Source organism: Lolium perenne, chromosome 1, assembly GCF_019359855.2.
Source record: "Lolium perenne isolate Kyuss_39 chromosome 1, Kyuss_2.0, whole genome shotgun sequence".
NCBI classification, from domain to species: Eukaryota; Viridiplantae; Streptophyta; class Magnoliopsida; order Poales; family Poaceae; genus Lolium; species Lolium perenne.
Window position 1 is genome coordinate 143,619,281 of NC_067244.2, and position 25,092 is coordinate 143,644,372.

Here is a 25,092-nt window from a genome sequence, read left to right on the forward strand (position 1 = left end):
ACTCTTATTTGTTGATTGCCAAGATATTCCGTGAGAGTCTTATCAGCAAGTTGGGAGATACAAGTGAATGCCGAGCCTAATATCTTAACCTCATGCACTACTGCCGTCCTGAAAACATTAGGACAATTTATGGTTGTGACTTCCTCTACTGTGAGCTAAGGCGCTCTGTTCACAGCCGTATGACTCCAAACTATGCTCAGTATGTTCAGCAGCTCATAAATACAGTTTTGCCAGCTCCTTACAACAAGAAATATCAACTGATCAAGATGGAACCATTCAAGATTCCTCAATAGGGAAATAAACCAGAAGTCCCATCTATGATGCCTTCTGAGCGCCGGTCCAAGGAAAGGCATGACCATGCAGCTAGCTCCATATGCGCCCCAAGCAGGGTGCCTCTCGCTTCTTGGCTAGCCTATGGCAGATGTGCAGGAATACCAATGATTTTGCTCATCAAAGCCTTGCCTTGAACCAAGAGACTAGGAGGCGCCAGAATGAGTTCATGGCTGCAAGAAACCATTATGCTCCTCCACCTGGACCTGAGATGGAGCCTGTGGTTGCACCAACTTGGGAGATGCCTCCCATTGATGATAAAATGCTCCAGAACTTTGATCTCTCCTTGTTTGCTCATGGTGGTGCTCCTCCTCCCAGGACTAGATCTGCTGATGCTCCTGAGTATGCTGGAAATGGAGATGATGATGATGAAGTAAATGAAGATTATGAAGAAGAAGAAGAAGATGATGAGGATGGTGATGAGGACTCCCACCCACTGGGACAGAGTTCTATTGATGGGAGCGCTAGCATCCCTACTCTTTTCTTTGCCTTTTTGGTGTTTCGATGCCAAAGGGGGAGAAGAGAGTAGAGTCTAGGATCACGGGGTTCCTTGGTGTTGCACAAGCCATGCTTGATAGTTTTATTTGCTTCTTACTTGGCTTGTGCTATTTTCTTGCTTTTATTTCCGAAACCATTTGCTACTTTGAATAATTCGTGTATGAACAAGTTATTGTATGCTTAATCTCTATGTTAGGATGATTATGCTTTATGCTTATATCTTGATATATGCCTGTCCATACCATGCGTGTTTCCTAAAGATATTGGGGGAGCTTCTCATATTATAGAAATGATGCACTTTGCATTCAAACGCAAATTCTCCAAGTGCACACATTATGGGGGAGCTATCTTAATATCTTATATGGAATCAAGGTTTGAGCTTATCATAATATTTATGTGACTCTAGATCGGTTTGTCATCGTATACCAAAAAGGGGGAGATTGTAAGGGTATTTTACCCTTATCCATTATTTTGGTAACAATGACACCGATGCTAGAGTAATTGGTCTAATACATGTCTATGAGATTATTCCAAGGTATTAGCCAAATAGGCATACAGGTGTATCAATGGAACAAGAAGGTGAAGGGAGACCCCCCACTTCGATAGAAATGGAGAGGGGTTGCCCAGCCTCAGGCCAGCCAGAGGCCCGGTTGGACCGGTTGTGGCACCGGATGACTCGGTTCCGACCGCCCCTGGACCGGTGCCAACCGGGCAGCATCGAGGGGAGTTTTCCCCTTTGCCCGGTGCTGGCCCGGCACGTGGCCCGGTTTGGACCGGCCTGGTCCGACCTCACGTCCAGTCGAACCGACCACTAGACCGACTGCCCCGATGCGGATCGACTCCTACTCCGGTGACAACCGGAGCCATGTACTGCGCGACGAAGACCCGCTCCGGTCAAGGCCCAGCGCCAGGTCCGGTTGGGGCCGGATGGTCCGGTCTGTGGTCCGGTCTGACCGGCCCCTGCACCGGACGGCCCGGTCCGAGACCCGGTTGACCGGCCTCCTCGATGAAAAGCTGAGCTGGACAAGTGGCAACGGTCTGCAATGGTTGGATCTCAAGTGACCATATAAATACCCCTTCACCTACCCCAGAACACTCAGGCACTACACTACAAACTGTTCTTGAGCTCTATCTCATACTCCATTGATAGAAACACCAAAAGCCTTAGATCTTCCTCCTCCACCCAAACTCAAATCCCTTCGGCGAAAAGATAGAGGAGGCCCTGATCTACCGTTCCACCGAGCCAAATCTTGTTCCCCTTGTATTCATCAAGATACTTGCTCTTTAGGGTTTCTTGGAAACCCTAGGTGGGCAAAAGAGGTCCGGAAGCATCCAGGTTGTGGATTTGCTCCTGACAAGATTGTGAAGGTCTGGAAGCTGCCTCAAAGTCTACCACACGTGAGTGAGCTATTCCTTCGTGGGATAGGCTCTGGAGAATACGATGAGCCTTTGTGGCATTGGGTAATCTTTCGTGGGACCTCCACCCCTCCAAACGTGGCGTACCTTCTTGCAAAGGAAGGGAACACGGGAATAAACCCTCGTCTCCGCGTGCTATCAGTTATCTCTAACCGAACTCCTTACTTGTGATATAACTGCCTGTGAGAGCCTTCGTGCTTGAGTTACTTGTATCATCACATAGGGTGCCTCACCTAGTTTGCATTAGGCTCACCTTTATATTCCGCAAAGCCTAATATTGCAAAGAAAGAATTAAAATTTGTAGAAACCTATTCACCCCCTATAGGTTTACCATCTCCGAACTTCAGAGAGAGAGAGACACGATTGGAGGATGAACGTACTGATACTAGATCAATGGAATTATTGGGCAAAGGGAGAGGTGGAGTAGGCATACCCATCGGCGGCCGTGTGTCTCTGTCGTGCGGCGCCCTCCGGCGCTCCTCCTCACAGACTGGAAACAAAGGGGAGGCGAGGAGAGAGGTCGAGGAGCACATATACGCCTACAGTTCCGTTGAGGGAGAAGGTTGTACCCCTACCCAACGACGGTCGGCGGAGGACGAGCTCCTCGTGCGGGCTCCTTGCCCGCGCCGCCAGCGGAGGACCACATGCTCCTCGCCCCTCCCCGTGCAGCCCTATTCCCTCGTTGTCATCCTCGTGCCGCCGCTGGACTAGGCAAAGAAAATCGACCATATCTGAAGAAAGTCGCGGCGATGGCTAGGGTTCGAGGATGCATGCGGGAGAGAACTGGGCGAGGAAGAATAGGGTGGGACAGTGGGTGACAGCCCTACCCGTCTCTCGCCATGGCCTCTATGGCCAGCGAGGGCTCTCGCCATGGCCTCTGTGGCCAGCGAGGGTTCTGAGCACGCCACATCACCGAAACGGACGGTCAGGATCGAGATGACCTGGATGGAGCTCCTAAGGTGCAAAAATATTATCTTTAGATGTTAAAAAACACTAAGAAGTCGTTTGGAAGCCAGGATTTCATTTCGTTTGTAGCATTTTGAAATGAATACATGTATTCATTTCATTTACATTGTAATTCTAGAAATGAATACTTGTTTGGTTGCCACAGGAATTGCAAATGACAGCAGAATTCCATATTGAATTTGTAAATGGCTTCAATAGAGAAACGCAAATGACAGGTTTCATCTCGGAATTGTGTTTACCCATGTTGTCATTTTGCTGGATTTCCTAAATGAAATGATGACTCAATTCTGTGGCAACCAAACAGCCCACCTATGAAATTTCAAAATGAATTCCAGGATTCCAGGCCCAAATGATGGATACCAAACGACCTCTAACAACTTTCTGGGTCAGCAATCACCTAACAACTGTCGTCTTATGCTTTATTTGAATCCAGTTGATTAGAGTATGACTGCATGCTACTTCTACTAGAGATTGGAGGTGAATAGGTAGCGTGGTATCACGAGATGTCCTGGTTAGCATTGACATGATTTTTTCTTTTAAAAAAAGTGTTTCATTGATACCAATGACATTGTACATTTGGAATTTGGGGCAACAGTATTTGAATTTTCAAAACGCTGATGGCTGGGTCTTGCAAATGCGGCTACTTCATCCGTCCCAAAATATAAGTCGTCTAAGAATTAGTCAAAAGTCAAATCTTACTAACTTTAACTAAATATTTAAGAAAAAGTGTTCACATCTACAAATTTGAATGGACATATTATGAAAATATACTTAATGGTGAATCTATTGATACTAATTTAGTATTGTAATTGTTCATATTTTTGTGTATAAACTTGGTCAAATTTTGGAAACGTTGACTTTTGAGTAATGCTTAGGCGCCTTATATTTTAGGACAGAGGAAGGGAGTATATCAAGTTGAGATCTGTCATTTTGTGCTCTTCTTCAGTAACAGGTATGGACATCTATCACGACTTCGCAATTTGGGGGAAATTTGATCTACTGCCCCACCTTCTGATGACAATTTGACTTCCCTTTTGATGTAATGATCATTTTGTCAGTGTGCACTTTGATCTTTGCCCTTTGACAAGATGAGCTCACACAGAATGTCCTAAATTCCCACGAACCTGACTCGAGGCGATTTTTGTGACCGGTCGTAGTGGTGGCGCAGGGAAAACTCCCCTACCACGGGGATTACTTGCACAAGCTTTCTGTGACCCCTGCGTTGCTTCTCACGTTTCCCTTGTCCTAGTTGCGCCTTCTTGCCATAGATTCGTTCAAATGGCCCCTTTGGTCCGACTGAAGTATTGCATTGAGCTAGCGTGCACGAAAGCAACGAGGCTCCATCGAGGCAGGGCCAGCGAGGGGAGCATTAACCAGTGTAGTAGTAGCCTAGGAGGGTTGTTTCTTCCTCATTTTTATGCAAATCTTAAATAAATACAAAACTTATCACACACAAATATATGGCGAACGAGGGTGTCCAGCGTGTGGGTTGCGGGAAGAACCGTTGAGCTAATCATACATTAATTTCGAGTTTATTCCAGTGATTGTTTTGCTGTGGTTCCACTTACGCGGGACGGATGCAGGACACCGCTTGACACCCTAAGGGCATGTACATTCATTCCATCGGCTGCTGTCTATAGCAATTCTCCACGTAATTTACAGATAGCAGTACGGACACCTCTTCCAGATAAAAGTAATGAAGCAGTTCGCTTTTGTATCCGTGATTTGTGGAAACCGGTGTATGGGGATTTCCTTTGGGGCCACAGCTATACCGACTCCATCTCATACAACGGCTAAACAGGCGTATGTAAGTAGCGAATTTTTAGGCTATCGACCGTCTGTAGAATTACAGACACCTTCGTTCTGTCTCCACAATCTCTCTCTTCCACCTCACAAAAAATCAGACGTGGAACGTGTTACAGACGGCTGACTCAACATTGTTGTACATGCCCTAATGGCGAACTATCGGTTACATTGAAAAGGATGATAAATCGGAGAACATAGTTTGTAAACTCTCTTCTATCTTAATATATCTCCCCGAAAAAAAGTGGGGCAAAAGATCTACACCTCTTGAAATTTGAATAGTGACCAATTATAAGCATGAAACTAGTTATTTTTTATTAGTGTAACAAAAACTGGTCATGTAAAAAAAAGAAATAGTTCCTGCCGCAAGAACTACAGTAGTAATTTCTTCCCTTTCAGATACCGCTCTCCGAGCGGCAATGGCGTTCGCCGCCGCCGCGAGGAGAAACCTCGCTTCCCGCGGCCTCTCCGGTCTCCTAGAGCGCCGCCTCCGTCCGTCTATCCACCAGCTTCTTCCATCTAACTCCACCGGCGAGCCCCGAAAACCACCGCCCCTTCCACCCCAGCCCGCGCCTCGGTCGCTCCATTTCGCGCTCGCCCCTTGCGGATGCGGGACATCACAAACCCTAAACTACCTCCCATTCGGTCTCCACCTCCTCCCCGGGCCACCCCGCCGCAGCTTCTCCTCGGTCTCCCGCGGCCCCGACTTCACCGACGTCCTCACCGATGCCGCCCATGCCGGGGCGGCCCCGGCGAGCTTCCCCGGCGAGGTGGCGTGGGCCGCGGAGGACTCGTCGACGGCCGTCGCGGCGGCGCAGCATCTCATCGACGCGGTCCATTCCATCACCGGTTTTAACTGGTCAGGGTTTAGGCGTTTGAGGATTTTGTGCCCTTAATTTGCCGTGTCCTTGGAATTTCGTCTCTTGACTACATCATGTTCATCGTGTATTGTTTTCGCTGCAGGTGGATTTCCATTGCTCTATCCACGGTGCTGCTGCGATGTGTGGTGTCTACAGTGTGGATGCTTTACTTAAAGAGCGCATATGTAAGATCTTATTAAGGAATTAGGGATGTTCGTCCCTTCTGTTGACTTTTATCTCAATTACAACAGCTTATTTATTTATTTATTTATACTGGGCACCGAAAGTATATCTTGTATAGCCAGTATTTACATGTACCCAACTAGCTATAAGCAGTTGCAGTTCTAGGCTGAAAACGTAGGGCGGGCTCAAAATACCAAATCACTAAGCCAACTTGAACTGAGTAAATCAACATGATCTCATGCAATTCTGTCTTATGTACTAATGCAAAACAGTATAAAAGCAGCAACTAAGAAAAAGGAAAAAATCAATTAGGCACCTTTGGTAACCTCAAAACTAGAATATGCGCCAGATATCAAGTGAAAGGCATTTTAAAATTAGTGAAACAATAGCAAGCTGAAAAATATCAATACTCGAAATAATTATCCATATCACTAAGGTTTAGTGCACTCATCGGTTTGGAGAATTGGAGCTCTCTCACCAGTTGAGGTATTTGAGATTGTCCTCTCATCACCATCATTGGTAGGGTGTTTTGGAAATATAGGGCTAATTGGGTAAATGCCACTGCAATTTCTGGCTATTTGAGAAACACCACTACAATTCTCTACAACTTATAGATGCCATTATGGTCACTTAAGCACATGTACTAGCCATTATACCATGTATTTTCTGTTGTATGTACATATACGTGTCGAAGACTAGTATCAGGCTCACCTCTAGCCAGTGAGCTGTCTTTCACCGTGGCGCTGAGTGAGGTGAGACAAAAAAAACTTGATTCCTCGCTGTCGATAGCCCAGCTCTGCTGCAATAGAGAGGCCGGTCAGTCGGCCACGCCACCATTCGCCCATGAGAGAGGCCGGTCATGCCGCCATTGACACAACAGTGTGCTGAGCTCTGCTGCTGCTGCCTCTGTTGTACGCATTGATGGTTAGCTGGATGCATCAGCTTCCCATCTACGAACGCATCCGCAGTCACAACTGCATTGATAGGTGATCTTCGCCGCTAGGGAGTGGGACAACAGCGGGTCGGTATGCAGGAATCAGATGGTGCTCTCTGCTGCCATGCTTGGTGACTTCCACTGCCGCCATGCTTGTCGTCTTCCAGTCCTTCCACCGCCACGGGGAGGGAAGATTCTGGGGAAGTTCCACCCAGTAAGAGAGACGGGTAGGGAGTGAGGCAATCAGGTGCTCTTTTGCTGCCAGGTTCCCTGGCTTCTGCCGCCGCCATGGTTCTAGGGCTGGATCAGGACTCGGTTGCAGGGGAAGATGGAAATAGCACTGCGTGTCGAACTGGTCCACGTCTGATTCAGGTCGAGCCGGTCCATGTTTCGAAATACGGGAGTATAATGGCCAATACATGAGTTTATGTGAGCATAATGGCATATATAGATTGTACAGAGAATTGTAGTGGCGTTCTTCAAAAGAGGAAAATTAGAGTGGTATTTCTAAAATAACCGGAAATTGTAGTGGCATCTATCTAATTAACCCTTGGAAATATGCTCATAGGTGGGGATATTATGCTTGCTTTGGTTGAAGTTGCACTTGAATTATCTGTGAAATAGTGACGCAAGCTGCCTAGATTGCAGTCAGCCATGACAATGATCGTTTCTTTATTTTAAAATCTATTGGAAAATTAGAATATACACTAAAACAATGGTCAATCCATAAATTGTGCAATAAAAGCAAATAAAGGAAGTCCTTGCAGAACTCCCGTGCATTGTAAAAATGCGTTACTACAGAGCCAACTGAAATAAATTTTGGTTGCCGTATATTTTTATTTGAAAGAATTTTGTTTTAATCGCAGGCTTAAACCTTACATTCTTTAATGCTTCAAGCTTACATAGGTGATGCGTCAGGATCTGGGTCACTTTGGCAAGTTGGTAAAGAATGTATGTATCACGATATTATTCATGATCCCTGCAATACGAGAAGTGCAACACTACTAGATTTTTTGTTACTCCTATTTCATTGTACAATCTGCATATTCTATTGCCAAGAAAGTTAATTGTACACAATCATTTTCTGCAGGCTAAGGATCATGCATCAAGGGGAGAAGCTGAAAATGCAGGGCGTCATATTACCAAAAAGTATGTAAAATGCTTTACTTAGCTTTATATTACGACACTGAAGTTTGTCTGATGGTGTTGTTGGCGGGGCGTTAATGTTTTCTTGCTTGATGAAACAAGAGACATGTGTGATGGCTTAATGCTAACATTAAAGAGAGAAGATAAAGTTTATGGTTCACCTACCTTTCTTTCAAGTGTTTAATCATGGCAAAGATCTGCGTAAAAGTTATCCAATTTGAAAAAATATGTTACATTGTTTCATCTGAGAATTGGAACGATTTCAATTGAAGGCATGGCTTGTTGTTGGCATAGACACTTTCAATTTTTTATATGGTATCAGTAGTCCTTTTTCATCAGGGGCAAGCAGTCCATCTCAAAAGCAGAATCATTTTTTTTATTTGGACTAAGCATTCATGCATGATACAACGGCATATCATGAACTTTCACTTCGTGGCATGTTAGTACATCAGATTCTTGAATTAACACTTCATGTAGTTGGTTGCCAATAGTCACCACAGAAAACCGCGTCAGGTCACAGGGCTTGTTACTCTACACAGCTCCACTTTCTGCACAATGATGTGCATGATGCAGCGACACAGGAGCTAATCGTCTCCACTTTGACACACGTGATAGCACAAGTGGATGTCTCAGTCATGGGCAGACCGGCAGAGACGCTCCATGCACTTGCATTTTATCTCCTGGAAAATTGCAAAAGCTTTGGGTCTTGATGCGTTAATACATAAAAAAATTATGTACACCAGGCCTACGAATTGACCAAAATACCAACAACATAAGCCACACCTGTAAGCACTAATCCGCTGGTAGTAGCGTGTGTAGGCCAGTTGCCCCTGCCTTAGCCCACAATCCTGCCTCCACACTGATAGTGCTGTCTAGCAGCATGGCAATGCCGTCTATTGCCGCTGAAGACGAAAGTGTTTCACTACTTTCACATCTACCACGCTGTGAGCATTACCAACGAGGACAGCCTTGCATATACATAGTTTGTCTGATTATCTACATATACTAGAAAGATACCCCGCGTTGCAGCGGGAATCTCTTTAGTAAACTTGTTGTGTATATGAAATAGTGTTAGACACATGAAACCCGAAGTTGTCTATTAATATGCAAGGTTCAACTGTTCATAATAATTGAGAGGCTAAATTTAATCAAGCATGAAATGACATCTATTTAACAACCAAAAAATTGATGATCTGGGTAAGTTGATGGCTAAAAAAATGATTACGTAAATAGGTTGCATGTTGCAATGGCACGTTGCGGGAAATATGCAAGTTTGGTGAAGTCAACTGGATGATAAAACTATTTTATTCACTGGAATAGTTATAGACATGAGCGGAAGCTACATATGTACATACTATATGTTAGAATATGAGACATGAGTTGGAGTTGTATAAGTGCATAGTATGTGGTAGTCAACAAAATTAGGTGAGCAGAAACCACACTCTGAAAATAGAGGAAAACCTACCAAAAAAAAAGATAAAACTAATGAAGCTGCAAATGTAAAGGTCAAATAACCGGACAAAAGATCCGGTAATGCTAAGGTCATCTAGCGAAACAGGCACATTCAGAGAAATTTGTCAGAGATTCCATTGACCATCGCAAGAAAACTTTTTTTTTTCGCGAAAACGCAAAAGACTTGCATTTCGATGCATTGATAGAAAAGAAAGTCATATGTACAAGCCCGAAGCCGGACGAACACCACGCCATACAACTCCACCCAAGAAAAGGAAAAAGAAACCTAGTCTAGGGGAGCAGAAGGCGCACACCCCGGGCTCCCGCGTCCGCCCATAGCCGCGCCTCCGCCACGATGTCGTTGAATAGGGACGTCACCGAAGGCCGCGCGTTGTCGAAGACCACCGCGTTTCGATGCTTCCATATCCACCATGCCGTAAGCATGATAACCGACGACGTGACTTTGCGAAGCTGGCGAGGGGCGGTCCGCACTGCCAGGGACCACCACTCCGCGAAGTCGCCCTCAGCCAAGGGAGGGCTTGAAGTGGATCGGATCCACGACAACACCTCAAACCAAACCATCTTGGAGAACGAGCAGCCTGTGAGAAGATGGCGCATGGTCTCCGTGAGCGGGCAGTTGGGGGTATGCGGCAACCCCCGTCTGGCCAGCGTCTCCCCCGTCCAACATCTGTCAAGGCAGGCCAGCCACAAGAAGAATTTCACCCTTGGCGGCGCCCAGGATTTCCAGTTCAGCTTCCAGAAGCCTGCAGTTATCGCCCCTTGGAAGAGGGCGTCATAGCAAGAACTCGAGGAGTACTGGTCATCCGGCGTCCAACGCCAAACCATCCTATCTGGATCCGCCGAGAGTTGGGTATCCCTGAGCCGGCACCACAGCTGCACGTACTGCCATAGTGCCAGGGCGCTTGGTGCCCCTACTAAGTCAGCGATCCAGGTGCGGTCCATCAGGGCTTGGCGGACCGTACGCGCCTTTCTCCGGCGCTTTGGTACCAGCGCATATACCTCAGGTGCCACCTCCTTCATGGCTTTGTCGTCCAACCATCTGTCCTCCCAGAAGAGGGCGGATTCCCCGTTCCCGATCACCATGGTGGTGGAGACCGCGAAGGCATCCAACTCCACCTTCGAGAAGTTCATGTCCAGCCCGCGCCAAGGTCGCAGGGGATCAGTATGCATCCTCCAAATCCACCTCACCCTCAGGCTGGTAGCAGTGCGAGCCAGGTCCGGGATCCCGATGCCCCCAAGCCTTAGAGGTCGACAAACCCGTGCCCAATTGACATGGCAATGCCCGCCATTGGCATCAGCTCTGCCGGCCCAGAGGAAGCCCCTCAGGATTTTGTTGACCTGCTTCAGAGCGGTTTTGTTGACCCCCAACACCATCAGCTGGTGCAACGGGATCGCTGCGAGGACCGAGCGAATAAGCGTCAGACGCCCCGCCCTTGGCATCATAGCCGCCCTCCAAGTGGGAAGTTTGTCAGCAATCCGGTCTACCAGAGGCTGGAAAGAGGCAGCCGTCAACCTCCTGATAGACAGTGGTATGCCGAGGTACTTCACCGGGAACGGCGCTAGTTGGCAACCCATGCGCTCAGCAGCGCCAGCAGCCTCCTCATCCGAGCACCCGATCGGGGATACCGAACATTTGGCGAAGTTGGTATGCAACCCAGAGGCCGTCCCAAAGAGCTCTAGGATACCACGAACAGCTCGTAGCTCCGTCTCATCTGGGTGACAGAAGATCACCACATCGTCCGCATAGAAGGAGACCGAAGTCATCAAGTCTCGTCTTGCCAGACGCCTTAGGACCCCCAGCTCAATAGCCTTCGCTAAAAGCCTGTTGAGCGAGTTCATCACCAGAACAAACAGCGATGGCGACAGGGGATCTCCCTGTCTCAGGCCCCTCCGATGCCAGATGGGGGGGGGGGGGGGGGGGGGCTGGCGCGCCATTGAGCAACACCCTAGTACTTGCTGTGGAAAGCAGGATGGACACGATCTCGTGAAACCTAGGGCCGAACCCGAGTTTGCGCAGGATCTCCAGAAGGAAACCCCACGAAACAGAGTCGAAGGCGTGAGCTATATCCAGCTTGAGCATCACTCTCGGCTGCTTTTCCCGATGGAGGAATCTAGCGGTCTGCTGTACCAACATAAAGTTATCATGTATGCAACGTCTGCGAATGAACGCGCATTGGTTGCGATCCACAAGAGATTCCATCCGGGGGGCAAGGCGGGTAGCCAACGTTTTCGCCACCAACTTGGCGAAGATGTGGATAAGGCTGATCGGCCGGTAGTCACCATCGCAAGAAAACTTAGCTTATACCCTAAAATATGAGCATTATTTATCTGGTAAGTGCATTATGTGAAAACTTCGTTTGTTAAAATGCACTCAATGCCTTTTGCTTGAAGATCACATGATACAAAAAATATAACTGGAGTATTAGGTACAACATATTAAGAAGATTATTTTTCTCACACAATGTAAGTGAATATTTTTTCCACATTCCACAATATTGATTGAACCATGTAAGGACATATTGAAGATATTCTACTTGTTGAGCTGGTAACCAAGATAGATCTGTTGAAGGATAAACAATTAACTACCTCGTCAAACCTGTCGAACAATAAAAATTGATCACCTCATGTTTTTGACCATGGTTGATTACTGCACCATCATCTGCATCCTAAATTAGAATTCATATTTTCTTCACACTGAGTTAGCGTTTATACTATGAAAAGAAAATTCACGGCCAAGGGAACCAAACAAACATATGTAGCTGGGCCGATGAAACATGCTGAGAAAATTCTAATTAAAAAGAATGATCTCCGAAAATAATGAGTATGTTGTTATCATTCTCCTGAATTTCTGATACTACTTGAGGGAAAATTTGATTAGCTCTCAGAAAATCTGATTTATTGCTGCACAAAAGGATAGGTAGAAAAAGATATATTTAGATGCAAATATGGACTGCATAGCAGATAATTGATTGGGACAACCAAAACTGTGAAGGAAAAGAGTCTCATAGATCAAATTACACTTGTGCAGGTGAGAAAGAAAAAAAGGCATCAATCACACATATCAGAGTACATGGTGTATGCAGTAGCATTTAAATGGAAAAAACCCATGGGGTTTTTTATTCGTAGAGTCGTAAGGGAAACATGAATTAAAAGAAAAAGACGTTACTCACATCTGTAGAAGGTAGGCGAGATTGAAGAAAAGGTCATACAACATTGGAGGCAAAATCTTGTATAAATAAGCTGCATCTTTATGCACATCATCTTGTGCCAACATTGAGGCGTGCACATTGGATCCAATTCCCCTGCGGAAGAAGCCAAACAACAACAACAACAACAACCAAGCCTTTCAGTCCCAAACAAGTTGGGGTAGGCTAGAGTTGAAACCCATAAGATCTCGAAGCCAAGTCATGGTTCCGGAACGTGGATAGCTAACTTCCACGCACCCCTATCCATGGCTAAATCTTTGTCGATATTCCAAACCTTCAAGTCTCTCTTAACGGACTCCTCCCATGTCAAGTTTGGTCTACCACGACCCCTCTTAACATTCTCAGCACGCTTTATCCGTCCGCTATGCACTGGCGCTTCCGGAGGCCTCCGTTGGATATGTCCAAACCATCTGAGACGATGTTGGACCAGCTTCTCTTCAATCGGTGCTACCCCAACTCTCTCCCGTATATCGTTGTTCCGTACCCGATCCTTTCTTGTGTGGCCACATATCCATCTCAACATGCGCATCTCTGCTACACTTAACTGTTGGATATGTCGTCGTTGGCCAACACTCAGCGCCATACAACATCGCAGGTCGGATAGCTGTCCTATAAAACCTGCCTTTTAGCTTTTGTGGCACTCTCTTGTCACAGAGTACGCCAGAAGCTTGGCGCCACTTCATCCAACCAGCCTTGATTCGGTGGCCCACATCTTCATCGATATCGCCATCCTTCTGCAACATGGACCCCAAATATCGAAAAGTGTCTCTCTCCGGTACCACCTGCCCATCAAGGCTAACCTCTCCCTCCTCGTGCCTAGTAGAACTGAAACTGCACCTCATGTATTCAGTTTTAGTTCTACTAAGCCTAAAACCTTTCGATTCGAGAGTTCGCCTCCACAACTCTAACTTTCTATTAACCCCCGTTCGGCTATCATCGACTAGCACCACATCATCCGCAAAGAGCATACACCATGGGATATCTCCTTGTATATCCCTTGTGACCTCATCCATCACCAAATCAAAAAGATAAGGGCTCAAAGCTGACTTGGTGTAGCCCTATTCTAATTGGAAAGTCATCAGTGTCGCCATCGCTTGTTCGAACACTTGTCACAACATTATCATACATATCCTTGATGAGGGTAATGTACTTTATTGGGACTTTGTGTTTCTCCAAGGCCCACCACATGACATTCCGAGGTATCTTATCATAGGCCTTCTCCAAATCAATGAACACCATATGAAGGTCCTTCTTTTGCTCCCTGTATCTCTCCATCAGCTGTCGTACCAAGAAGATGGCTTCCATGGTAGACCTCCCAGGCATGAAACCAAATTGGTTTTTGGTCACGCTTGTCAACCTTCTTAAGCGGTGCTCAATGACTCCCATAGCTTCATAGTATGGCTCATCAGCTTGATTCCACGGTAATTAGTACAACTTTGAACATCCCCCTTGTTCTTGAAGATTGGTACTAAAATACTCCGTCTCCATTCTTCGGGCATCTTGTTTGACCGAAAAATGAGGTTGAAAAGCTTAGTTAGCCATACTATCGCTACGTCTCCAAGGCCTCTCCACGCCTCGATGGGGATACCATCAGGACCCATCGCCTTGCCTCCTTTCATCCTCCTTAACGCCTCCTTAACCTCAGACTCCTTGATACGTCGCACAAAGCACATGCTGGTATCATCAAAGGAGTCGTCTAGCTCAATGGTAGAGCTCTCAACCTCTCCATTGTAAAGGTTGTCAAAGTACTCCCGCCATCTACGCTTGATCGCCTCATCCTTCACAAGAAGCTGATCCTCTCCGTCCTGCGGAAGAAGCCAAAATGAAAAAATTAGATCCCCGTTCTGTCAGGCGTATCATCTAGCCAGCGAAATTAGCGATAAAAATGATTCTAAAAAACCCCTGAACACCAATCGATGATTCAAAGATCAGAGGATTGCTGTAGTGGAATTGAGGACTGCCTAAACATTATCACCTATGTGCAGGTGTCATCGTCCATGGCTAGCTGCTGCGGGTCTGTTGTCTCCATTTGTTGTTAGTTTAAGCATGAGAAGAGCAAAAGTCTGAGGACGAGGAACAGTGGAGAAGAGGAAGAGACGAATGCAGTTAATTGCTGCGGCGGAAGGGCTCTCGTGGAGAAGATGACTGGGTGCAATAAAACTGAGATGGCAGACACACAATTTTTTCTATTGAGACGTCAAACTTGTTTAGGTGGCTGGACAAATAGATCAGATGGCAGGAAATCAAGAAGACAATCAGATCGGACGGCTGTGAATATGAGATGATGTGGATAGGATGCATGTAAAGATAGACAACTTAAATGAACCTCTAGTGGGGTTTTGCTTTATATAAGAGACATAGATCTGGGGAGATGTTTTGCTGAAGCATGGACTCGTAGCTCCATGTTTAGCTGCCACCGGATGAGACTTTAATATGTGACCTGGCAAGTCGAGTTAAAACGGTTGATACTACATTTGCGCAAGATCGTTAACCATTGCATTGCACATTGTTCTGATCGCATGCTGCTACCGGCTTCTGCCACCGGTCAGAAAAACGTAAGACATCAGCAGCGACTTATAATATGCGTGGCCATGGCCGAGAATGCATGAATATTGTCAGTATAAACTAATCCGTTCAGTGCATGTGGCGGTGGAGCTAGATCAGCATGCATGGCTCTCTCTCCCTACTTCTGTAATGCAGGATGCATGGCTCTCCGTCCTCACAACTTTATCAAATTATTGACTTATTATTGCATCATTTGCATAGGGAGCATGCATTTTTTGATGGTAAGAATGCACATGCATAACATACTTGTTACATTGGGATTTTAATGATTGTTTATTTCTTTATTTCTTATGCAAACCTTCAAAATTGGGAATCATGTTATGCTGAAGCGCTATTATTTGTACGAAAAAGTTATCCTATGAACGCGGAGCAATCTATGAAATGAGAACTCACAAAGTAATCAATGAACACTGCAACATGTGTTACTGTCAATCGTTTTTATTTGTAAATGGTACACAAACGTTACCAAAACGAGGTGAATTGATAAGTAAGAGGAGATTTTGTTTAAAGCCTAGCAGAAAACCAGTTTAAAAATACTATTAGAACTAGTCTTCATTGGGGGCTGTGTGGCACAACATTTCAAGAGAACTGTAGTAGCACTGTCCAAGTACTGTAGGCTCCTTGTTAATTTTACTGTTAGACAGTACAGCCCTTAGATCCCTAGGCAAACATATGTGCATCCAACTGTAATGAAGAGTGGATCCATGGAGCTGAAAATCCTCTTTAATATGTGTAAACGTGAAAACTTAGTTAGGGCCTTTTATTTGTGTTCTTGCATATGCAATTCTAGACAGAAAAAAGGGTGTTGTCGCTTTTGTTGTTGTACAATGTCCATGTTTATACCTTCCTTCAGCAAATTGGGGCGCTTCTGCTGGACAATTTAGTGAAAATATTTTGCTTCAATATATTGCTTATTTGTTGTGAAAATAGAGTGCATGTGCACACTTTCTACTTTTCCTTAATAATAGTATGGTGCGCTTAATAATCTGTAGTGCCCGTGGTGTGAGTGCCTGGCCGTAGCCAAAATCATAATAATTCATGTTGCGGTGTATTTCACCTTTCCACTTGCTGATTGTTGCCTCTGATTTCTGTGCTTTTTTATTGTGCTGAGAAAAAATCCCTTTGGCTGACAAATTTAACTTTATGCCATAAAGAGTCTCCAGCTTCTTTTTGCTCCTACATGTTGTTTTAGGGAGCTTGCATGGGTTTCTCTAAGATCTAAATGCTTGCTTTTGTTCACAGATTACGTCTTCTGATAATTCTTCCACACATTGCGACAACGTACACCTTTATAACTCTTTATTCTGCTGTAAGTTGACTTCACATGCTGAACCATCTGTTAAGCTAACTTTTGGTGTACCTCTTCTTACCCCACAACCACTTTCAATGTTTCACCACCACAACCACCTTCAGCATTTCTGTTTTCACAGAATATTTGCCTTCTCATTCTTCTGTCATGCTTCTAGATATCAAACATGGTTGAGAAAGTCCCATCTTTAAATGCGGGTGGTGCATTCTGGTTTACTGATCTGACGACCCCTGATGCTCTTTGCATCTTTCCCATGATAACATCACTGTTCATCATGCTTCGTGTTGAGGTATGCGTACAGTTTTTCTGATCTAAGTGTATGCTCTTGTTCAATAGAAGCCCCCCAGGGCCTACATTTATGAGTGAAGATGCATTAAGCGCAGTAATTTTTTCAAACAACACTCAGTTCAGATTACTTAGCAATCTGCGGTGCTTCAGTTGTCCGTGCATTGGTTGGTTGTTTTGGGGCACTTATAATTGAACACATACACTTCTTTTTACTATGTGCCTAGAATTTTTGATAAATTTGCAGAGCGAGAGCGAGGTTTTGACCTGGCGAAAGCTTTTGACTCGCTCTCATGGCCATTCCTCCCCTGAGACAATATGGTTTTGGAGACAGATTCTTGGAGTGGCTGACAATCCTCCTCACCAGCGCCAGCACCCGTGTGCTCCTCAATGGTGAGCCTGGACCACCAATTTGGCACCGGCGAGGTTTGCGCCAGGGCGACCCGCTCTCCCCACAGCTGTTCGTGCTGGCGGTCGACGTGCTTGGACGCCTTTTCAGGCGTGCTGTCGAGGCCGGGATCATGCAACAGCTGCACCCGACCAAAAGGATCCCGTCCATCTCCCTGTATGCTGATGATGTTGTACTATTCTGCCACCCATCACGCTCGGACACGGAGGCCATCAAGGGGATCTTGCGCCTGTTTGGTCGCACATCGGGCCTGAATAATGTTAACTTCAGCAAGAGCTCGGCCACTCTACTGAAGTGTAACCAAGATGACGTCACGCCGATCATCGCAGAGCTTGGGTGCCCATTAGTGCAGCTGCCCATCACTTACATTGGCATCCCTCTGTCAATCCGGCGACCCATCGCCGCTCAGCTGCAGCCCGTCATCGACAAAATTGCTGGGCGGCTGCCTACATGGAAGGCTGGCCTCAGAGCATCTCCACCGGCGCCCCCCATAGCGGCTCTGATAGCATTTTGGGGGCCGACAGCGAAAATGGGCTCGCACCGGTGCGCCCCAAACGGCGCTGGCCAATTTTCGAGCCCAATAGAATCACCGGCAACCCCGTGCCGGCCCCTTCGCCAAGGGCGCGAATCGGGCGCGTCGGCGCCTCGCGGCACGTCTGAAAACGAGTGTGGGTTCCGCCTGGCAGCCAGACACACCGATTTCTCACCACCTACCCACGCCCGAGCTGACTCCCACCCCTCTAGATCGCCACCGTCGCCTTCGCCACTGCGCCCTTGCTTGCAATAGACACCGCCGACTGTCTAGGAACCGCCGTCCATCGACACGGCCGCCACCCCCTCGACCGGCGGCCGCTGTTTCGTCCCGCCCGCAAGGTGTTCGTCCGATTGCCGCGATGGACAGCGACGACGAGATGATGGTGCAGCTGTTCACGGAGGAGCAGAACTTTCAGGCTGTTCGGCGGCAACAACAGCAGCTGATTCTGACGAACATGCTGCGCATTCGCCAGCCTTTCTTCGTCGTGCCTCGGCACGGCGGCTCAAAGCCAGGCAAGAGGAGGAACATCAACCGGCGTCGTCAAGCCGACGCAATGCTGCTTGACGCCGACTACTTCAACGACGACACGACTCATTCGCCGAAGGAATTTCGGCGCCGGTTTAGGATGAACAAGGAGTTGTTCTTGAAGATTGTCCACGGCGTCAGGGAGTACGACAAGTACTTCATGGCCAAGCAAGATTGCACAGGTTTGTGGGGCTTCACCACAATTCAGAAGTGCACTGCTGCAATGCGCTGTCTTGCATACGGAGCTCCTCCAGATACAGCCAATGACTACCTATGGATGGCAGAGTCGACATGTATAGAGACTCTACAGGTTCTGCCGAGCCGTCATAACGGTGTTTGCTAAAGACTATTTGAGAGCACCAAGACAAGATGATACAGCTCGGATCCTGCAAAAGAATGCAGCAAGAGGGTTTCCTGGGATGCTCGGAAGCATTTACTGTATGCATTGGGGCTGGAAGAATTGCCCTTTTGCTTGGCAGGGGATCTACAAGGGGCATACTGGTGAGTGCAATGTCATTCTTGAGGCGGTGGCAGACCATGAGCTTTGCATTTGGCATGCATTTTTTGGCATGGCAGGAACAAACAATGATATCAACGTGCTGCAGCGCTCTCCGGTGTTTGCCAGGCTAGTTGAGGGACAAGCTCCTGCCGTGAACTTTGAGGTAAACGGCCACGCATACAACAAGGGGTACTATCTAGCTGATGGTATCTACCCGACATATGCTACATTTGTGAAGAAAATTCCCTCTCCATCAAACGAGATGGAAGCCTATTTTGCAACATGCCAGGAAGCAGCACGCAAGGATGTTAAGCGTGCTTTTGGGGTGCTTCAGCAGCGTTTCGCCACTGTTAGGTACCTGCTCTCACTTGGTCTGAGGCTCAGATGTGGGAGGTGATGAACGCGGATGTGGGAGGTGATGAACGCCTGTGTGATCATGCACAACATGATCATTGAAAGCGAGCGCGACGCACCTGTGCAGGATGATCAACCATTTGATTATCAAGGGCCACTTGCTGAGGTAGAGCATGTACCCCAAGAATTTGCCGCTTTTCTTCATATGCACAATAAAATTCGAGATGTAGATGTCCATGCACAACTGAAGGCGGATCTAGCTGCGCATTTGTGGGCGAGGAGAGGAGCCGCCAACAATGCATGATTTTATTTCTATTTGTTTGCCTGTATGAATAAGTACTATTTGTTTGTTAGGTTGTATGAATAATCTAAGTACTATTTGTTTGATTGATTGTATGAATAATTTAAGTACTATTTGTTTGATTGATTGTATGAATAATTTAATTCTATTTGTGTGATTGTATGAATAAAATGTGATTGATATGTTATTTCAAAATATTGTAAAAAGAAAAAAAAATTGGGGGCCGCCGTTTGGGAGGCGCCGGTGTGGGAACAGCGTCCCCAGATGGAGTATGCAGTGCCGGCGCCCCTCATACAGCAGTGCCGGCGACTATTTGGGGGCCGCCGGTGGAGATGCTCTCATGAACAAATCTGGATGCCTTGCCATGGTTAAATCTGTCCTCACCAGCTCTTGGTCCTTGCGCCACCGAAGAAATCCCTTTATGCAATGGAGAAGATTGAGCGCGGCTTCCTGTGGGCTGGGCTGGGCGTGCTGCCGCCAATGGCGGTGGTAGAATCAGCGTATCTACCAGGTCTAGGGCGCCGTTGTGCGGCTCGGGAGAGGCGGCGGCGCAAGGCTGAGGCGGCGCTAGGGTTTGGGAACTCCGACTCCTTGAGGAGTCGGCAACAAAGTATGTTTATTGCTTAATTGATCTTGTCGATTACAACTCGTATTTATAAGAGAAAACTGCGAAACCTTAATCTGCTAATTGGACTAAGCCCCTAACTAAGCCTGGCCGGCCGGGCCAGTGGGCCCCCTCCGGCGGTAGACCAGCACGGTCATAACAGGCGGCCACTGCCACGTCAATTGGAAACGTGTCTGCCGGCCCATCTCCTTCGGAGGCCTGGGTGTCCATGACCTGGAGCGTGCCGACCTCGCCTTGAGAATGAGATGGCTATGGCTATCACGCACTGATGACAGCCGTGCCTGGAGTGGCCTGGACCTGCAGTTCTCGGCTGATGAGCGCGCGCTATTCTTCGCCTCCACTACCATGAAAGTTGGCAATGGCCACAAAGCGCTGTTCTGGATCAGCGGACAAGCCGTGTGTGAAATCGCACCGCTTCTATACAGCGGCATTCCCAAGAGGAGAAGAAAGCTCAGGACGGTCTACGACGGTCTCCATGGAAACAGCTGGGCCCTTGACATCCAGGGGGTGCTCGGCATTCATGAGATTGGGCAGTATCTACTGCTATGGCAGAAGATTCAGAGCATCGCCCTTAGCGCCCAGCCTGACCAGCTTGTTTGGAAATGGACCAGCTCTGGCACCTACACGGCCAGTTCATGCTACCTATCTACCTTCCATGGATCAGCCGTTTGTTTCTCCTGGAAGCTGATTTGGAAAACATGGGCGCCACCCAAGGTCAAAATTTTCCATTGGCTGGCCAACCTTGATAGATGCTGCACCGCCGAGCGCCTGGCTCGCCATGGGCTGCCTCACCACTCCAAGTGCCTCCTCTGCGATCAAGAACCCGAGTCGATGCGGCACTTGATGCTGGAATGCCCCTTCACCAGGCAGGTGTGGCATGAAATTCTAGCCTGGCTCAGAATGACAGTCAGGCCACCTGATGGCGAGCTATCCCTCATGGAATGGTGGCACAAAGCAAAGCGTGATACCCCTAGCCCCATGCGCAAGGGACTGGCCACCACCACCCTACTGATCCCCTGGATGACTTGGAAGTATAGAAATGATTGCGTCTTCAAAGGCGCTCAACCATCTATCCACTCCCTAGTGACTAGGATCAAGGAGGAAAGCAGGCTCTGGGCGCGGGTGGGTGCACAAGGGCTAAGAGTAGTCTTGCCTCCCACCTGGGACGTGCACTGATTTTTTTGCCCCTTTTCCTGTAATTTGCCTCCTAGGAGGATGTAACCCAAACTCTTCCTTTTCAATGAAATGAAACGCAAAGGCCCTTTGCGTTTTCTCGAAAAAAAATTTGAAGGTATACAATATACTTACATTTTTCATGCATTATACTGTCAATCCATCATCCATCACTTATAAGTATGGCTATGCTTTATTATTTGACTTCTTTGTGCAGTTTGCTCTGTGTAATTATATGATGTAACAGTATAACTCAAATAAACTAGTGTACACATATTTCTTGGTCAGTTTGCAACTTTGCATTGCTCAACGTTGGTAATCGGACCTCATTTATTTATATCTCTTTCTTTTCTTCTATGCTCTCCTTTTATCTTCTGAGACCGGTCATGATAGTTGATTCGTTAGTTTTGGATTGATATATGTTAGTCTAACCTTCTAAGGCATCTGTTACTCCCATATTTTGTCAAAATTTCTTGGGCAGATTCAGTGTTAACTGTTATTCCCTCAAATGTGAAAAGTAAGGTGCCGACATTTTGTCAAACAATGTATAAATTATTTGATACAAACTGATACTGTTGGATTAGTACTAAAATCACTTTTCAATGAAATCAGTTTTGTATGACAGAATCCACATATTCTTTCACTAATTGATGGCCAAAGATAAATACTGGAAAGTGTTGACGTCTCACAAGTCAAAATGGAAAGACAGCTAATACAAAATTTTGGCTTTTAGCTCGATCGCCATGCGATAAGGAGATGTAAAGAATGCACTCGCAAGAAGGACAGAATAAAGAAGGTCTGGAGAGCAATATCTCTTTTATCTATGCTGTGGACAACAACCCTTCCTCAGGTAGTGCGGAGTACTTGCTTCTACCTGGAATCTTTCGTTACTAAGTACAGTAAACTTGTTTATATGGTTGAAAATAAGAGCCCCATAAAGGTGTTTGATTGAATAGTGGTTTTATGCTCTACGGGTCGTATGCGCCTATTATTGATCTGAGTGCTTGTGCACGTAGAATCCACAAAACAACCATACATGTTAGACTATATCAATACATTGTATAAGTATTGCCATACGTGCACTGTGCAGTACACACGATCATCTTTTTTGTACACAATGTTTGGACATGCTGATGCATGTATGCTAAAACGGTCTAGTAATATGATTTTTTTTGGGGAATTTTGAGGTGCACATGTGTACTAACTATAATAGGTGCATTTGATCCTAAGGTTAATATATCAATTCCCCATATTTTTCGGTTTGCTATATGCTTCTAATTTTGTGATGTATTATGCCAATACGTCCTTTTTATTATGCCAATACGTGGGCTTTATATTACCCCCCCGGTTAAAAAATAAGAGCTTACTTTTGGGTTTCAAGTAACAGAACGGTAGTAGGTTTGTTACCATGTTTAGCAGCTAGCCCATGAGCTGTTTCTCTAATAGTGCATTATGGTGCATCTAGCTATATGAAGGTCAAAATATTGAATCCAACTAAGTTTTGTAAGTAATCTTGTAAACATGCTGATGCTGCCCTGCTTTCTTATGTTAATATTTTTTAACATATCCAAATTTATCTCCTGTCCAGGCGATTTCCTGGTCCTTCGTTGCGTGGACCTCTGTGGGTCTTGTAGAAAGGAGAGGTGAGCCCTGTCAGGGGGTCCTATACGTTCCAATTGGTTTGGGTTTATTTCCATTACACTTGACGCAAACGCGTGCTTTCATTGCTTACAGCTCTTAGGCAGCCAGCTGTGCAGGCAGTACTATTTGGCGCACCCTTGGAGCTAGGACTTAGGTGTTCCTCTTGTGCTGGATTAAACAGGCCAACTGCTAAAGATTCCCCGTCTCTTGTCAAAGAACAGGAACAACCAGTTCCCCCAAAGACAGGGAAATACGACTCTGATAAGAAATCGACCAAAGGCGGTTAAATTTTGACACAATCCCGATTTGCTGCTCTTTCTATATATGTTAAACACTAACAACTTTCTGGGTCAGCAATCACCTAACAACTGTCGTCTTATGCTTTATTTGAATCCAGTTGATTAGAGTATGACTGGCTGCTACTTTTACTAGAGAGTGGAGGTGAATAGGCAGCGTACTGACATTTTTATCATATATGCTAAGTAGCTTAGGTATCGCGAGATGTCCTGGTTAGCATTGACATGATCTTTTTTTAATAGTGTTCCATTGATACCAATGACATTGTACATTTGGATTTTGGTGCGAAAGTATTTGAATTTTCAAAGGGAAACGCTTCTATTCCCCCGGGGGATCAAGCGTTTGATCGTCCGGGTCGACAGCTGGCCCACGTACGTGTCCCTCTAGCTATTGAACCGAACGAGAGGGAGAATGGGGCCCACCACGTTCTCATCGAATCTTATCCTCTCCCCATCCCGTCTCCTCCATCGCTCTGTCCCTGCTCCCTACCGATGCTCCTCCCCCGCCGCTGCAAAGTGGATTTCGGCTCCGGCGGCGACCTTCCCGGCACCCCTTCCTCCACCACCTCCCCTAGCGACACATCTCCGCCCTTCAGCAGCTCGCGCCGCCACGTCTCCTGCAGCTCGCGCGCCGGTGGATGTCCCCTGCAGGGGCGCGCCCCGGATTTGCACCGTCGTGCGCCACCGGAGTTCGGCCGCGCGCTCCTTGGATTCTCACCGCCCGCGCTACCGGAGTCCAACCTCCGCGCCCTAGATTTTCACCGCGGCGCGCCACCGGAGTCCGGCCGCCGCGCCCGGGCGCCACTGGAGTCTGGCCGCCGCGCCCTGGATTCGCACCGCCGCGCGCCACTGGAGTCCTGCCGCCGCGCCATGGAGCTCCATCCCCGAGCTTCCCCCTCAGCAGCTCGCGCCTCCGCGTACCCTGCAGCTACATACCAATATTTTTATTGCTACTTTGGTTTTGTGGTTTCGCTACAATATTCTGTTTTTTTTGCTACAATCTCTCCGGTGAGAATCCATTGAAACTAGTTTTTGCTACATTTGTTATAGGTGTTTGCTACAATAGTATATTTTTCTGCTACAAATTCTCCGGCGAGGTCTCCGGCGAGTCTCCGACGATGTTGGTTTTGCTACAATAGCAAAAAAAGGTTGCTACAATCTTTGTGTGTTTTTGCTACTATAGCATATTTTTTTGCTACTAAGTCTCCGGTGAGGTTACCTGTGGGTCTCCGGCGACATCTCCGGCGAGTCTCCGGCGACATCTCCGGCGAGTCTCCGGCGAGTCTCCGGCGGGTCTCCGGCGAGGTCTGTGTTATTAGGTGAAAATAGAGTTTGCTACAATCAAACTGTTTTTTGCTACTTTGGTGCATTATGGTAGCAAAAGTGGGAGAGAGGGCTGGTTGGTTTGATCGGACGGCCGGAAACGTTCCAGATCTGTTGATCGGACGGTTGGGGACCAGGGGGATTAGAATTCTAATCCCCTGGGGGACGCCCAGCACTCCCCATTTTCAAAACGCTGATGGCTGGGTCTTTGAAATGCGGCTAGTAATGTGTAATGTGTGGGAATGGAAGGACTGGATATCAAGTTGAGATCTGTTATTTTGTGTTCTTCTTCGGTAACCGGCATGGGCATCTATCACGACTTCACAATTTGGGGGGAATTTGATATTTTGCCCCACCTTCTGATGACAATTTGCCTCCCCTTTTGATGTAACGATCATTTTGCCAGTATGTGATCTTTTGCCCTTTGACAACATGGG

At 46.9% G+C, this 25,092-nt stretch overlaps 1 protein-coding gene across 5 annotated transcripts; it reads left to right on the forward strand.

The window, feature by feature from the left end:
• The first annotated feature begins 5,375 nt into the window (after positions 1-5,375).
• Positions 5,376-23,640, forward strand: LOC127306647 (mitochondrial inner membrane protein OXA1-like). 5 transcript variants are annotated; one of them, XM_051337322.2, is made up of 9 exons: positions 5,376-5,878; positions 5,977-6,058; positions 7,897-7,941; positions 8,081-8,139; positions 16,623-16,689; positions 16,847-16,978; positions 22,129-22,245; positions 22,984-23,038; positions 23,130-23,640. In XM_051337322.2, the coding sequence occupies exons 1-9, from the start codon at positions 5,433-5,435 to the stop codon at positions 23,321-23,323; spliced, it is 1,197 nt and encodes a 398-aa protein (XP_051193282.1). In that variant the 5' UTR covers positions 5,376-5,432; the 3' UTR covers positions 23,324-23,640. The 5 variants fall into 5 exon arrangements, with proteins under 5 accessions (XP_051193282.1, XP_051193291.1, XP_051193307.1 ...); XM_051337331.2 differs by having other exon boundaries at positions 5,376-5,872; XM_051337347.2 differs by lacking the exon at positions 22,129-22,245.
• The last annotated feature ends 1,452 nt before the right edge of the window (positions 23,641-25,092 follow it).